The sequence below is a fragment of the Aphelocoma coerulescens genome, chromosome 3 (assembly GCF_041296385.1).
Source record: "Aphelocoma coerulescens isolate FSJ_1873_10779 chromosome 3, UR_Acoe_1.0, whole genome shotgun sequence".
Taxonomy (NCBI): Eukaryota; Metazoa; Chordata; class Aves; order Passeriformes; family Corvidae; genus Aphelocoma; species Aphelocoma coerulescens.
Window position 1 is genome coordinate 56,299,599 of NC_091016.1, and position 12,309 is coordinate 56,311,907.

At 36.2% G+C, this 12,309-nt stretch overlaps 1 protein-coding gene across 8 annotated transcripts in view; it reads left to right on the top strand.

Moving 5' to 3' along the window:
- The window catches only part of FMN2 (formin 2), a 172,901-nt gene that overhangs the window by 87,217 nt on the left and 73,375 nt on the right, over positions 1–12,309 (top strand). The window contains exon 11 of one of the 8 annotated variants that reach the window (XM_069010370.1): positions 5,564–5,679. The exons of 6 other annotated variants lie outside the window; for them this stretch is intronic. In XM_069010370.1, coding sequence (XP_068866471.1) covers positions 5,564–5,571 — 8 coding nt within the window. In that variant the 3' untranslated portion in view covers positions 5,572–5,679. Of the gene's footprint in view, positions 1–3,992; positions 4,061–5,563; positions 5,680–12,309 lie in introns of those variants that run through there. One more of the 8 variants, XM_069010368.1, reaches the window with a different exon arrangement.

Sequence of the window (12,309 nt, forward strand, 5' to 3'; positions counted from 1 at the left end):
TACAGAATCACAACCCCAAGTATTTAGCTTTACCTTTATGTATGCAACAATTTTAATTTCTTATTAAAAAGAAAGTTTTTTACACGTTTTTGACTGTTATAACATTTAGGATTTTCTGCTGCAATTTGAATATACTTACAAGAATGTACTAACAAAAATTCAAATAATCACTGAGTGCCTGCGTTAACAAAAATAGTCAGTTGATATATTTGCATTTTTATACATTATTATTATTTAAGTTGTATGGCAATGACTACAGTAAAAAATGTGATCAATGCTTTTTGTCCCAGGATTTTAGTAGATGTCTTGAGTTTTTTCCATGTTTGATGTACACTGACATGTAAATTTACACATATCTCACTCAGGACAATACAAGCAATGGTTTTCCATAAATAAGAAATGCAGTCAAATGAAACTTCCCCCTGTCCCCCTCCCAACAATTTGTGGTACTAGACAACATATAGCTTTCTTGTAAATATTCTCTATATCAAATATATAGCATATTTTTAGGATGCAGTGTTCATGCAAATTGCAGAAATGTAATTTTATTTTTTTTTACTGGCCTCAGAAAGGCACCCAGAAGGAGAGAGAAATTTTCAATGCAGGGCGATATTCTGTTTCTTGTTTTGCATGCTACCTATTGTGTTGTATTTTTCTGGTGCTTTAGAAAAATTTTCAAGTTCTACATGAACAGAAGAGAAAACAATTATGCTGGGTACTAATCCACCTAATAAATTTAGGATTTAAAGTTGTAAATAATATTGTGCTTAGATGAAGACCTTAAAATAGCTTGAGACCTGGTCACGTGTTGTATTTAATGTCTTGTAAATTTTTTGTTCTTTGGTTGATGTTTTTGGAGTATTTTTATTTGCTTTTTAAGATACAAAATAATGATGAAATATTGTCTGCATATCTGATCCGATGTGGCATTTAATAGAAGATCTCAGTATACTGTAATACAGCTTAAATAGATTTCTTTTATTTTGTGGCTGTTAAGTGTCCGCTTGTAGAATTGCATGTCTGCTTCCAGCTTTGAAAATAGGTTTAGTAAGACAAATGCCCAGAGCCTTTTAAAACATTGTTTTAAAACATTTTTACAGTGTGGAAGAAGTAGTTGTAATAATCAAAACACATTTGTTCTGAACTCTGGTGCATCTTTCTAGTAGTGCTCTAAAGTTTGCTAGGTTAATTTTTGTTGTTATGGGGGATTTTTAGTAGATTCTAATTGCTAACAGAACTCCCATCTACTTCATGCAGTCAAGGCTAGAACTGTAAGAAATGTTGGTCTCTTTAGTTGCAGTGCCATTTCTCTGTAATTAGTACAAAAATGAGTATTCGTGGTTTCTCTGATTTTACACAAGATTTTACTGATGCCTGGTTTTTTGAAATCATCTATCAGCTATGCAAAACACTTTATCCAGGCGTTTTACTTGCTTCTGTGTTTTCACTGTACCGCAAATATCCTTTATCCAGTATTTTGTTCCCACTGGAAATATTGCTGTATTTGGCTGCCTGATATGGCCAATGCTTGAGAAATGCCAAACAAGCACTTATTACCTCTTTTTCCCTTATAGTTCAGATTTTCTTCCTAGAGTAAAAGACCTGGGGTTTAACATTAATATTCTGGGGTTTTTTCTTAACATTTCAGAGATGCAAAGTGTGCTCAAATTAGAGATACAAGTTTCTGGTTTAATTGACTAGAGTAAGCTATGATGAATATCCTATACATTAAAATATAATTCCATGTCAAGCCTGTGTCTGCATTTAGGGACAATGTCTTGTGAATAAAGTACCTTTTTTTGTTCATGTTGTCTGTCCACACTTGAAATGTAACAACTGTTTGAAATTGCAGCCATGTTGCAGATAGCAAGTTTTTCAGTGCTTTCCCCAGCCCCCTTGTTTATAAAGAAACAATGTGTCTTCCTCTGTGTTTACAAGTCATAGTAAGTGCTGTAAGAATAGCAAAAAGTTCTTCTGTGTGTGTATAAAAATAGAATGAAAAAATTAAACTGAAGATGTCAGCCAGGAAAAAAAGGCAAATTTGGTATTTCGTGCAGCTAAATATTACATTTATTACACAGTGAGATTTTTATCTAGTATTTCTTTCTTATATGGAAATTATTCCTTGGCACACCAAAATAGCCTTAGTTCTAACCATGCCTTGTAAATGTTGAAAGTAAAAGCCTGTCAAAAATGGCATATGCAGTTCTTTGTCTTTTGAAGTTATCTGTTACCTTTTCCAAGTCAGTAAGTTTCTCTTAACAAGGTTTGTCTCTCCAGGTACTGTGTTGCTACAATACCCTTAACTATTTTTCTGTAAGGTTTTGCATAGCAACTTGTGGTTGCCCTGGCTCTGTTAGAAGTAGTTTGGAGATTTCTGCCTCTGAATTTTGGATGACTTTTCTCATTATCCTCATTTAATAAGTCATTTTTTTCCCCTCTCTGAGACACTGGTAGTCTGCAGAATTTGATGGAGATACCTGTCCCACTCTGATATCTGCCGGGGGGGGGGGAAAGGAAGGCCAAGACACTGCCTATTATAGGCCTCAAAAAAGAATGAAATAGGAAAAACCATTACAGAAAGGGCAGGCAGATTCACCTAACAGCTGGTAAAAACCAACCTTGTAATCTGGACTTGAGCTTATTATACTGGAAGTTATACCTGCAGCAAAGTTTGTTCTACTAACAGCAGTACAACTTGGAACAACAAACATATCTTCTGCCCTGAATTCAAGACAGATGTGCAGGAAGTGAACATACTTTAAATGTTAGCAAGAAAAACAAATGTTTATTCCTTAGTATTTGACTATTAGTGACAAAAGAACAAGAGAAAATCTTGGGTTTGTTTTCTTACTTGACCACTCATGCTGACATGTAGAAATGATGAGCAAGGAGAGACTGTCAAAGGTTTAACTGAATGATTTCACTGGAGAAGGATGATAAAATATCTCTTACATTGCATTATTTCAATTTTCTGTGCAGGAATTACTCATGCATTGAACTATCATGTAGTCTGGGTCCAAGAGATGCTCTAAATAGAAAGCAATCAGGGAAGAATGACTTAAATATCTGGAAAATAAGACTCAGGGTTAGTTTATTTTATAGAAAGTCCAGAGGTGATCTAAGCATTATTTATTCTAACAATAATGTGTGTGCACAAACACTATCATTTGAAACTCATAGTACCCATTCCTCACAAATATTTCAGTACCTTCCTAAAAGACATTTTACTGATTAAACACGTTATGAGGACAAAACAATACATGATTGGATCAAGTTATTTGGCCACTGTTATACTAGAAAATATAAGTAAACTTGCTGCCCAAAATTGTTATTTCTGTCCATTTAAGTTACGGGGAAAAAATGTTGGCTGTAGGCAGATATGAAGACCTTTTTTCTGTTAGATGGCAAGTCTTTATTTCTTTATTAAATTATTGATAAATAAAGTGATTGCAATCAGTGTAGGTTAATTACAAAGGTTGAAACTTTACCTGTTACTTTTGGTTTATCAGTAGAAAATTGAAATTGTTTAAATGTTTCTCTTTCTTTCTCAATCAAATATTGTGTATGCAAACACCCAAAACTTTAAAAGATTATGGTTTAAACTTTCCCTCTGATAGCCTTTACAAAACCTGTTTAGATTCTTCAGAGACAAACGCAAGTAAAGATTGGTTTGATTCAGCATTTTTCTGTCTTGTGTACTAGCACTTCCTCAAAACTTCACACCATAATTCTGAGTCTTATTCCTCTATTTCTTCTTGACTTTATGCTACCATATTCATTATATTATGCCTGCTGTTAGATTGTATGCTTACATGTTTTATTTGCTTATAATTACTTTACAAGCTCCTGTTGGGAAATTATTGGTAAGGAAAACAATGGAATACACAAAATTACTTTTATAGAATACAGACTAGAGTTAAATTAGAGTGTCACACATATGTATTGCTGCAGATGTTTCTATTGCTTTGATGCTGTTATTATGCCCACAGTGTTCTGTATTGAGCAGTGATTTTGGAGCCCTTGTCTGGCCCCTCCTGTCAGATGCAGTTAGGGAGGAAGAACAACAAAGGGCCTTGGAGACAGGTGGAGTTTCCAGTGGATGTGGCATAAACCCCTGAGCTACGGGTGAAGGTCCTGAAAGCCAGTCCTGAGTATTTAAAGCATGCCTCAAGTCCTCTATTGTCTAAGATTTTCTGAAACTTAGTTTACAGTGACCAGAAGTCAATAAAGCAATAGCAACAGTTGTTAATGGAAAAATACAACTTCAATAATAATTTTCTTTTAATATATGTGCAATCATCAAGATAATGAAGGACAGAAACATTATATAATCAAGAAAGGAACTGAATGCTTTATGCCATATATCTCTTTGTAATGTATACTTAAAAACAAATTTATAGAATTATATCTTTTTTTTCTATAATGCAAAATGCATTTTAAAGAACATAAGTTTAGGGTTTTAAATGAGGAAAATAATACTGAGTTTTCTTCACAATATTTGAATTGGCAGAGACTAATTACTGCCACATTGGATAGTTTGGATAATTAAAGATTTTTTGTTGTTGTTAAGAACATATGAATGTCATTTAATAGAGAAGTTTTGTAAGAAAATGTAACTTCATTGTCTGTCTGTTGTTTCAGTTGAAACCGAGGGTTTTTTCCTTGCAAGTCTGATGTAACTTTGAAAATTTGAGAGAAAAGTTTCAGTAAAGTTCTTTTCTCCAAAAGGAAAAAAAGCAGTCCTGTTATTTCTCATTTGCATACTGTATACTCTCAGAAGAGGGATGATTACAAAATTCTTAGCATAAAAGCTAAAAAGTATGTGCTATTAGCATTAGTACCATGTAAAAATTGGGTGGGGAGAGGGAGAAAAAGAGCACCTTGTCCCTCTTTTATAGAAGAAATAATTTCCACTGGTCATACTTTTACACTGCTGAACTACATAGCGGTTTTAGCATTATTAAAATTAAGAAATCCCTTTTCATTAAGAAATTCCAATAATACAGTTATATATTTTTTCATTAAATCAAAATGTTTAGAAGAAAAGGATGGTTGCCACAACAATCTGTTTGTGATTTGTCACGTGTTTTCTGGATTTGAATACATTTATGCATAAAAAAAGTTGTATTCAAAAATTGATGCCACTTATATATATGTATAGATGTTAACAATTTAAATACAAGGTAGTTAAAATGGGGTTTTAGTAAAACTTGCAAGAAAAATTGGTAAATACCTTTTTTTTTATTCATTCAGTGTACCTATAACTGTATTTTTCTTATCAGACTTCTTAAAAAATCAGTTAAAACTTTATGTTATATTTTGCCAAGTGGAGATCTATCTAGCTTTGTACCTGATCTCCTCTGTAGATAATCAGAAAATAGAAATAAAAAGCTGAGTGGCACTGACTGCTCATTATGTAATTTTTGTAGGTCTCTTATCTTATTGCAGGTAGTTTACCTCAAACTGAAAAGTTTATTTGGAACAGCTTTCATTCATGTTTTCTGTTCTTTTGATTTTTGTTACCAATCTACAGTCCATGATTCTTTCTTCTCTTTGCCAGTGAGGTGACTGACCAGCTCTGCGTGCTGCTTTCAAGATCTGTGTGCACCATATGCCTGTGCCAAGATGTCACAGCATCTTCTTTCAGGCTCTGTTTTTTCTGTATTGTTGCTGTTGTTTTGTTTACTCTTCACTGCTGCTAATTTTTGAGCTTATGTTTTCAGAGAACTCTGAAAAAAACTGACTGTCTTTTTGGGGTAGCAGTTTAGTTGATTTTGTATGCATCACAGGACTTTTACAGTCTGGGTTCTTTTTTTCCCACCTAATTTGCATTGATTGACACTGAATATTTGAGAGATCCTTTTTTATATGTTTGTGGTCAGCTTTTAAGTTGTGTTACTATCTGAGAACATTGATGCCTCATGTTCATTAAACAGCACAGTAACCTGCAGAGGTCCTAGTAAAGCTTCTTCACCACAAATTTCTACTTTGAAAATGAAACATTCATTTTGGTAATTGATTTTTTTTTTTTTTGAGCAGATTTTGGTTTTTTATGTTTTTTTTTGGTTTGTTGGTTTGGGTGTTTTTAATCAAAGCAGGCATTTGCTCTTATACCACGACAGCATAAATTTTTCTGAAACCTGAGGTAAGGATAGTGAGGAGCCTTTTGCAAATTCAGTATTAACCTGATCATTCTTACCTGGGCTTATGTGGATGCTCCATTAAAGCAGTACTACTTAATTTGTTGCTCATGAGTGCCTACTACAAAATTATGTTACCTTGCTTTCTCATTACCTTGGTTTATTTGTAAATGTTGTTTAAAAAAACTGGTTTTCTGTAGGCATTTTCCAGGCATAAAAATCAGATTGAGTGGTTTCTAGTTTCCAGTATCATCTGGGGAATCCTCTTAAAATTTTCATTTGTATGTTCTGAAGCTTGTTCAATTTGAGACAGTGCCCAAAACATATCACTTGAGAAGTACAGAACTTGTCTGAGAACATCTTTGACCTTTTCTGTGGTTGTGAATCCTTACACAAATACTTTGTTTAACCTTCTCTGATTCTCTTTCTTTTGTGCTCTTTTTACAGCCAGATTATCTGCGTGCCCAGCTGTTTCCTGTCAGGCTTCATACATGTGATGTGTTTGAAAGCAGTTTTATTACTAGCTTTATGCATTTGGCAAGTAGGGTTTAGACCTTTTTGTTCTTCTCCAATTTACATTGAACTTACAAGACTTTACTTTTTGTCTTGTTTGGCTGATTTCCACTTTTGAAGAGTGTCTTTTATTTACAGGTGTCCCCCCATGCTCTTAATCATATACGTGATTTTGAGGAGTAGGAATATTGGGGGTGTGAAAAGACAAGGGAGGGAAAAGGATGTATTTCAATTTATCAATTGACTTTTTTTTTTTTCCACTGTGCCTCTAATGAAGTGTCTTTAAGCTTTCTTCTGACCTTCAACCTTTTTTGGCTTTCAACTATCCTCTCATTTTAAGGTAATTTCTGGTTGTAAAATCTAAAGTTATGGTGTTACTCCTAAAAATCTAATTCTCTGATCCTATAGAGGAATTTCGTTAAAGGTTAGTCTCATGTCTCCAACTGTTTTGTACTTTATTCAGAAGCAGATCAAGTGTTACTTCAGCTCTTTTGGTAAATCTGCTTAGTTTCTTTGAGTAATAACTAGTAATAACTCTAACCTAAAATTTAGACTCCAAAAGATGGCTCAAACAATATGGTTAACAGATTAAACCTTAGACTAGCATGTTTTCTATGTGGCATGTTGTCTTACACCTAAATGGTAAAATACCATTTAGGAGTCATTATTAAGATGCTTTTTGAATGGTCTGTAATAGGTCACTGACTGTGTTTTTTCTATTTAGGCTTGAATTTATTATTTTTATATTATTATTATTATTATTAGGCGTGTATTTACAACCAATTGCTTTATCTTACCCGGCTGATGCTCCCTTCGGTATTCGCTGCCTCTCTTCTGCTGTAACGCTTTATGGCACCATGTACAGCCTTACATTGTTAGTGTCACACTGGTTATCGTCCTTTTGTTCCATTCGGAACGGCCATTACACCCACCAGTAAATACAGATCTCCCCTTTGCCGATGTTAGATGCCTGGAAACTCTACGGACACACGGCATTCACACAGCCTGGCCTTTACCCGTCGGGCTCGGCTTACCTGGGCCGCGGTGCTGCCTCGCCTCCCTCGCTCATGCCCGCACCGCGCTCCTCCCCGGGCGGGGCCGTCCCGGCCCCTCGCACGTCCCGGGGCCGCCGAGCGCCGGGGCCGCCGCCTGCCCGGCCGAGCGCCGCCCGGGCCCCGGGTCCCCGCTGCCGGCAGCAGGTGGCAACAGCGGCCCGCGCTGCCGCCGCCGGGGAGCTCCGCCGCCCTTCCCGGGAGACGCCGGCCCGGCTGCCGGCAGAGCGGAGTCGCTGCCCCGGCGCCGGGGCTGCGCCGGGCAAGGCGCTCGACCTCGCGGCTCGGCGAGGCGCTGCCTCTGGGCACAGTCCTCACGCAGGGAATAGCTCCTTTAAACAGTAGCTCCGAGTGTAAGGAAGAGAAAGCATGATGCGAAGATGGTAGAGTGGCTTGTTTGCTGTGTCCATGCATCATCCATTATAGGGGAGGGTAAGAAAGAGTGCCCGGGAAATTATGGTTTTCTGCTTAGCCTGAGTGCCCATTGCTCCTCATGCTGCAGTCAGTATGTTGGTGTTCCTGTACCTGTCGCTTTATGTGGTACCTGGATTTCTCCTACTTACAGCTTTCTCTTCTTTCTCTTGTTCTGTTGTTATCCAAAGGCAATGAAAAATCAGGATAATTTCTGTTGTTCTGCTTTTTCACATGAAACCTCCTCAAGCAATGGGTGTTATGTTCTGTTTCAGTGTAAAGTATTTTCTGATTTTTAGTGAAGTTGCAATTGCTTTTGCTACCTAGACACAAAATACAGCTCCGTGTCATTGAACGAAGCAATATTGATTGCCTCTCATAATCTTACAGTCCTCAGTAGGCCAAAGCTAGTCATGATACTGAAATAAATATACATATGTGGTTCCAAATAACTTTTGGGGTTTTTTTCTTCTAATGTGCGTATTTTAGTTTTCTGTGTACATGGGCATTTCGTTTTGTTGTTATTTCAGCCCTTATTTCCTTGAATTAATACCAGCTTTTGAAAAATGCTTTGAAGTGTGAAAAAAGGTGGAACTTAAACCATATACAGGCATCCGCCTGCGCTCAGCTATCACAGTATTGTGATTTGAATTAGTAAAGCTGTGTCATCTGTCATGTACCTAGCCAAAAATCTTTTTGCAGTATTTTCATTATCCCACCATGCTTATAACATGGTATCACAAGATCATTACATCACTTTCTTAGCATCTGTAGCTCCTTAGTACTCTAACTTCAGAATATTTGGTGAAAGGCTTAACGTGCCTTAATACGATGAAATCCCTGGTGTGTTTATCCAGACATCAGACGGGGCAGACATGTAGAATACTAGGCAACATCTAATATGCTCTTTGCTGTGCCAGGAAAAAAAAAAATTGATTTGGAGAATAAGTTGAGAGTGTAATTTTATTTCAGTGAGATACTACTACCATTTGACAGAAGCAAAGAGATTTGATTTGAGAGGAAACCTCTCAAAAGTTTTGGTTTTGTTATTCTTGACCAAGAAAACTTGTATTTTGAGTTGTGACTAAAACGGCTGCTTGTACAGCAATTACAGGCAAATGAGGACCTGCTTTGCATGATGTTTGAAACCCTGTATATTTCCATGCTGTGCTTTCTAACTAATTCTGCTAGTACGGATACTGGTATCGCACACAACTGGCTAGCTTGAACCATAAGCAGGGAAAGCTTGTTTCTGAATGATAATACATGTCTTCATGGCTAAAAGAGCTTGCAGTACTTCCTGTTGTAAATCATCCAAGGGTACCAACATTCCATGTAGTCTATGTAAAATGATTTAGGCTTGGTGATGTTACGGAAGACTAGTAGAGAATTTGAGAGAGACCTAGCAAAGGGAAAACATGCAGCTCAAGTCTAGGTTTTTAGACAGAGCATTCTAAGCATTTAGTCTGGCTGCTGAATAAGGCAAGCTATGTAATATTGCCTGCAAATTTCTGCCTCAAGCTATTAGTCTGTATAAATATGAACATTTTAGCACTATAAATGATCTTGAGTTCCAGCTGAAATTCTGACCCTTCAACCTTTTGCTTTCTTTGAAGTTGCTGAAAGTTTTGCAGTTGACTTTGGTGAGTCTAGGATTTCATAGAAATACTTTAAGTGATGGAGAAGTCAACATATCCCATGAAACGTTGTTCAAAAGGTTAATTTCTCTCACTTTTAGCACCTTAAATATTCTTTCCATAGTGAATTTGCTAGATTAATTTACAGATACCCTTCATTCTTTCATGCTTTGCCTCTGTGAAATTACAGATATCTACTTTCAGGTATCTTGTCATGCAGGTGTGTAATCATGTTGCTTCTTAACTTTCTTTATATAAGTTAAATAGATCAAGCAATTCAATAGACAAGTTCTTTAGGTTATTCTGCTGCCTCCTTTGTTGGTCTTTTTGATAATACACTGGTTCTAGCTCTAGTCCAAAAATTGCTTTAACTTTTAGCCACTCCTTGAGAGTTTTAGATTAGTCATTGATGATGATTACAGAGTGCAGTCAAAGCAGTTCTTTGGGTGAGTTTGAGTCTGCTCAGGAAAGAGCAGCTCTCCCATTAGCATTGCCACCTGGATTTCATTGAGGATTAATCACTATTTTTAATATCTTTCTTTTCAATGTTGATAAAGATATATTTATTTGCAGCGAGCTGAGAGCAAAGTCCTATGAAAGCCTAAGGTACTCTCTTGTTTGTGGTAATGTTTCAAGAGCAATTACATTTTTAGATCTATGAGCTAGGCAGTTATTAGCTCATTTAGTGTTGACAAATAATTTAATGTAAGTGTTCTAAATTGCCAACCAGACACACCGGGAGCTCCATTAACTGTGCACTAGCTGTGGGTAAATTGAGAGGAAAAAAGCTAAGATCCCAAGTTAGCTGCTTACTGCAGAGAATCTACTTTTTGTAGAAACAACGTGTGTTAGGTATCTGCCCTCATAACTTTCAAATACTAATCAAATACAGCAGTGCACTACCAGATAATTCCAAATAAAAATCTTCTTTCTTCTCCTCATGCATTTTGTTTAAATTTATAATTTGGAATGAGCTGTCTAAAGCAAGAAAGGAAAAGCTTGTATTTTTCTTATAGACTGCACTTCTCAGAGTTAGACATGACTTCGTTTACTGTGAGGTATTCTAATAGAAGTAGATTAAGTGGAATTAAATCAAAAGCCAGCAAGTTTGGATACTAAAAAAAGCCACAGGTAACTTAAAGTCTCAATTAGTTTCAAGCCTGAAGTCTCATTTGTATTCCAAACAAGTCTTGCTAATGTCTCCCAGTTACAGCATCACTGGTACCACAATTAGCCTGTGGAACTCCTGGTCTTAATGTCATTGAAACAGAGACTGAAAGGCATTAGAGCCTACGTGGATCTGAAAGAAAAGTTTAACACACAGAAAACCCAAATTTTATGTCACCTGACTCATGAATTTAAAGCTACAAATCATGTCTGTCTTCAGGCAGATTGATACACAATGCCAGATGTACTGCATATGTGCCTTTGCAGCTGATGTGTTTGTACAGTTTAAACGTACACTGTAAATACAAACTGACAAGTAAACATCCCCAAAATATATTCCTCAGATATCATGTTCCAGTAGTCTGCCCCTAAAAAAGATATACTTGACAGGTATGACAAGGTTTCTTTTGAGAACCTCTAAATGAAATGCCTGTGGCATGCTGTACTGCCCTAACCAGGAAGTGAAAAAGCTTAGTACAAACTGATACTGAAATTAAAAGCCAAGAGCATTGGGGGGTTTTTTATAGCAGCAATTTTATTTTCTGTAACAGAAATTCTTACATATAAAATATACCTGTATGTCAACATTAATTTTTATATAAAAATCTTGTTCTTGAAACACTTTACATTTAAGGGTCAGGAAGTTTGCCTAGAGAACAACCCCCTACTATAATCATAAAGCACAATTATATATTTATTTAAACTTATTTAAATGTGTCTTATACAATCTGCATTTGTGTACTATGTTAAGCCTTAAGTAGTGTTTGGGGAGTTATCATAGTAATCCTTTTCAGTTTGTTGAAAATCTTGAATCCTGCCGGTCCGTCTCGCATTTCAGATCCACCCCCCCGATGACCAGCCCCTGGCAGGTTCATTAAAACTGTTTGCTCCTCTATGCACTGTAGTTTAAAATAAGCATAATCTGGTAAAATGCCAGTCTTTTCTCAACCTTCCTATATCCCACACCCATGTTTTTTTCACCTGCCAAATTCAAACAAATCTTATCTAAACAATTAAGATAAGCATTGAAGTACTCTCTATAGTCAAATCAGCAAACCTCTCAAAGCCAGAACTGAAATACAATCTCTCTAAATTAAACAGTCTACAATGGCAATCATGTTTGTATTTAAACATTTTATTCTGAAAGGATTACAGCATTGCTCTCCACTTTTTTTTTCATGCCTAGACAAGAAGGCGACATACTGAGTCAAACAAAATATATTTGTTCTCTATGAGCTGAGCTTGCACACTTTTTGTAAACAAACTGTATAGGTGTATGAAGTTTGACTTCATATAATCAGTAACTGCTGTCCTTAACAAAGTAGGCACTTGTTTGAAATCTGTGTAATGTAATTGTTTATATTAACTATGTACAGCTATATAAAA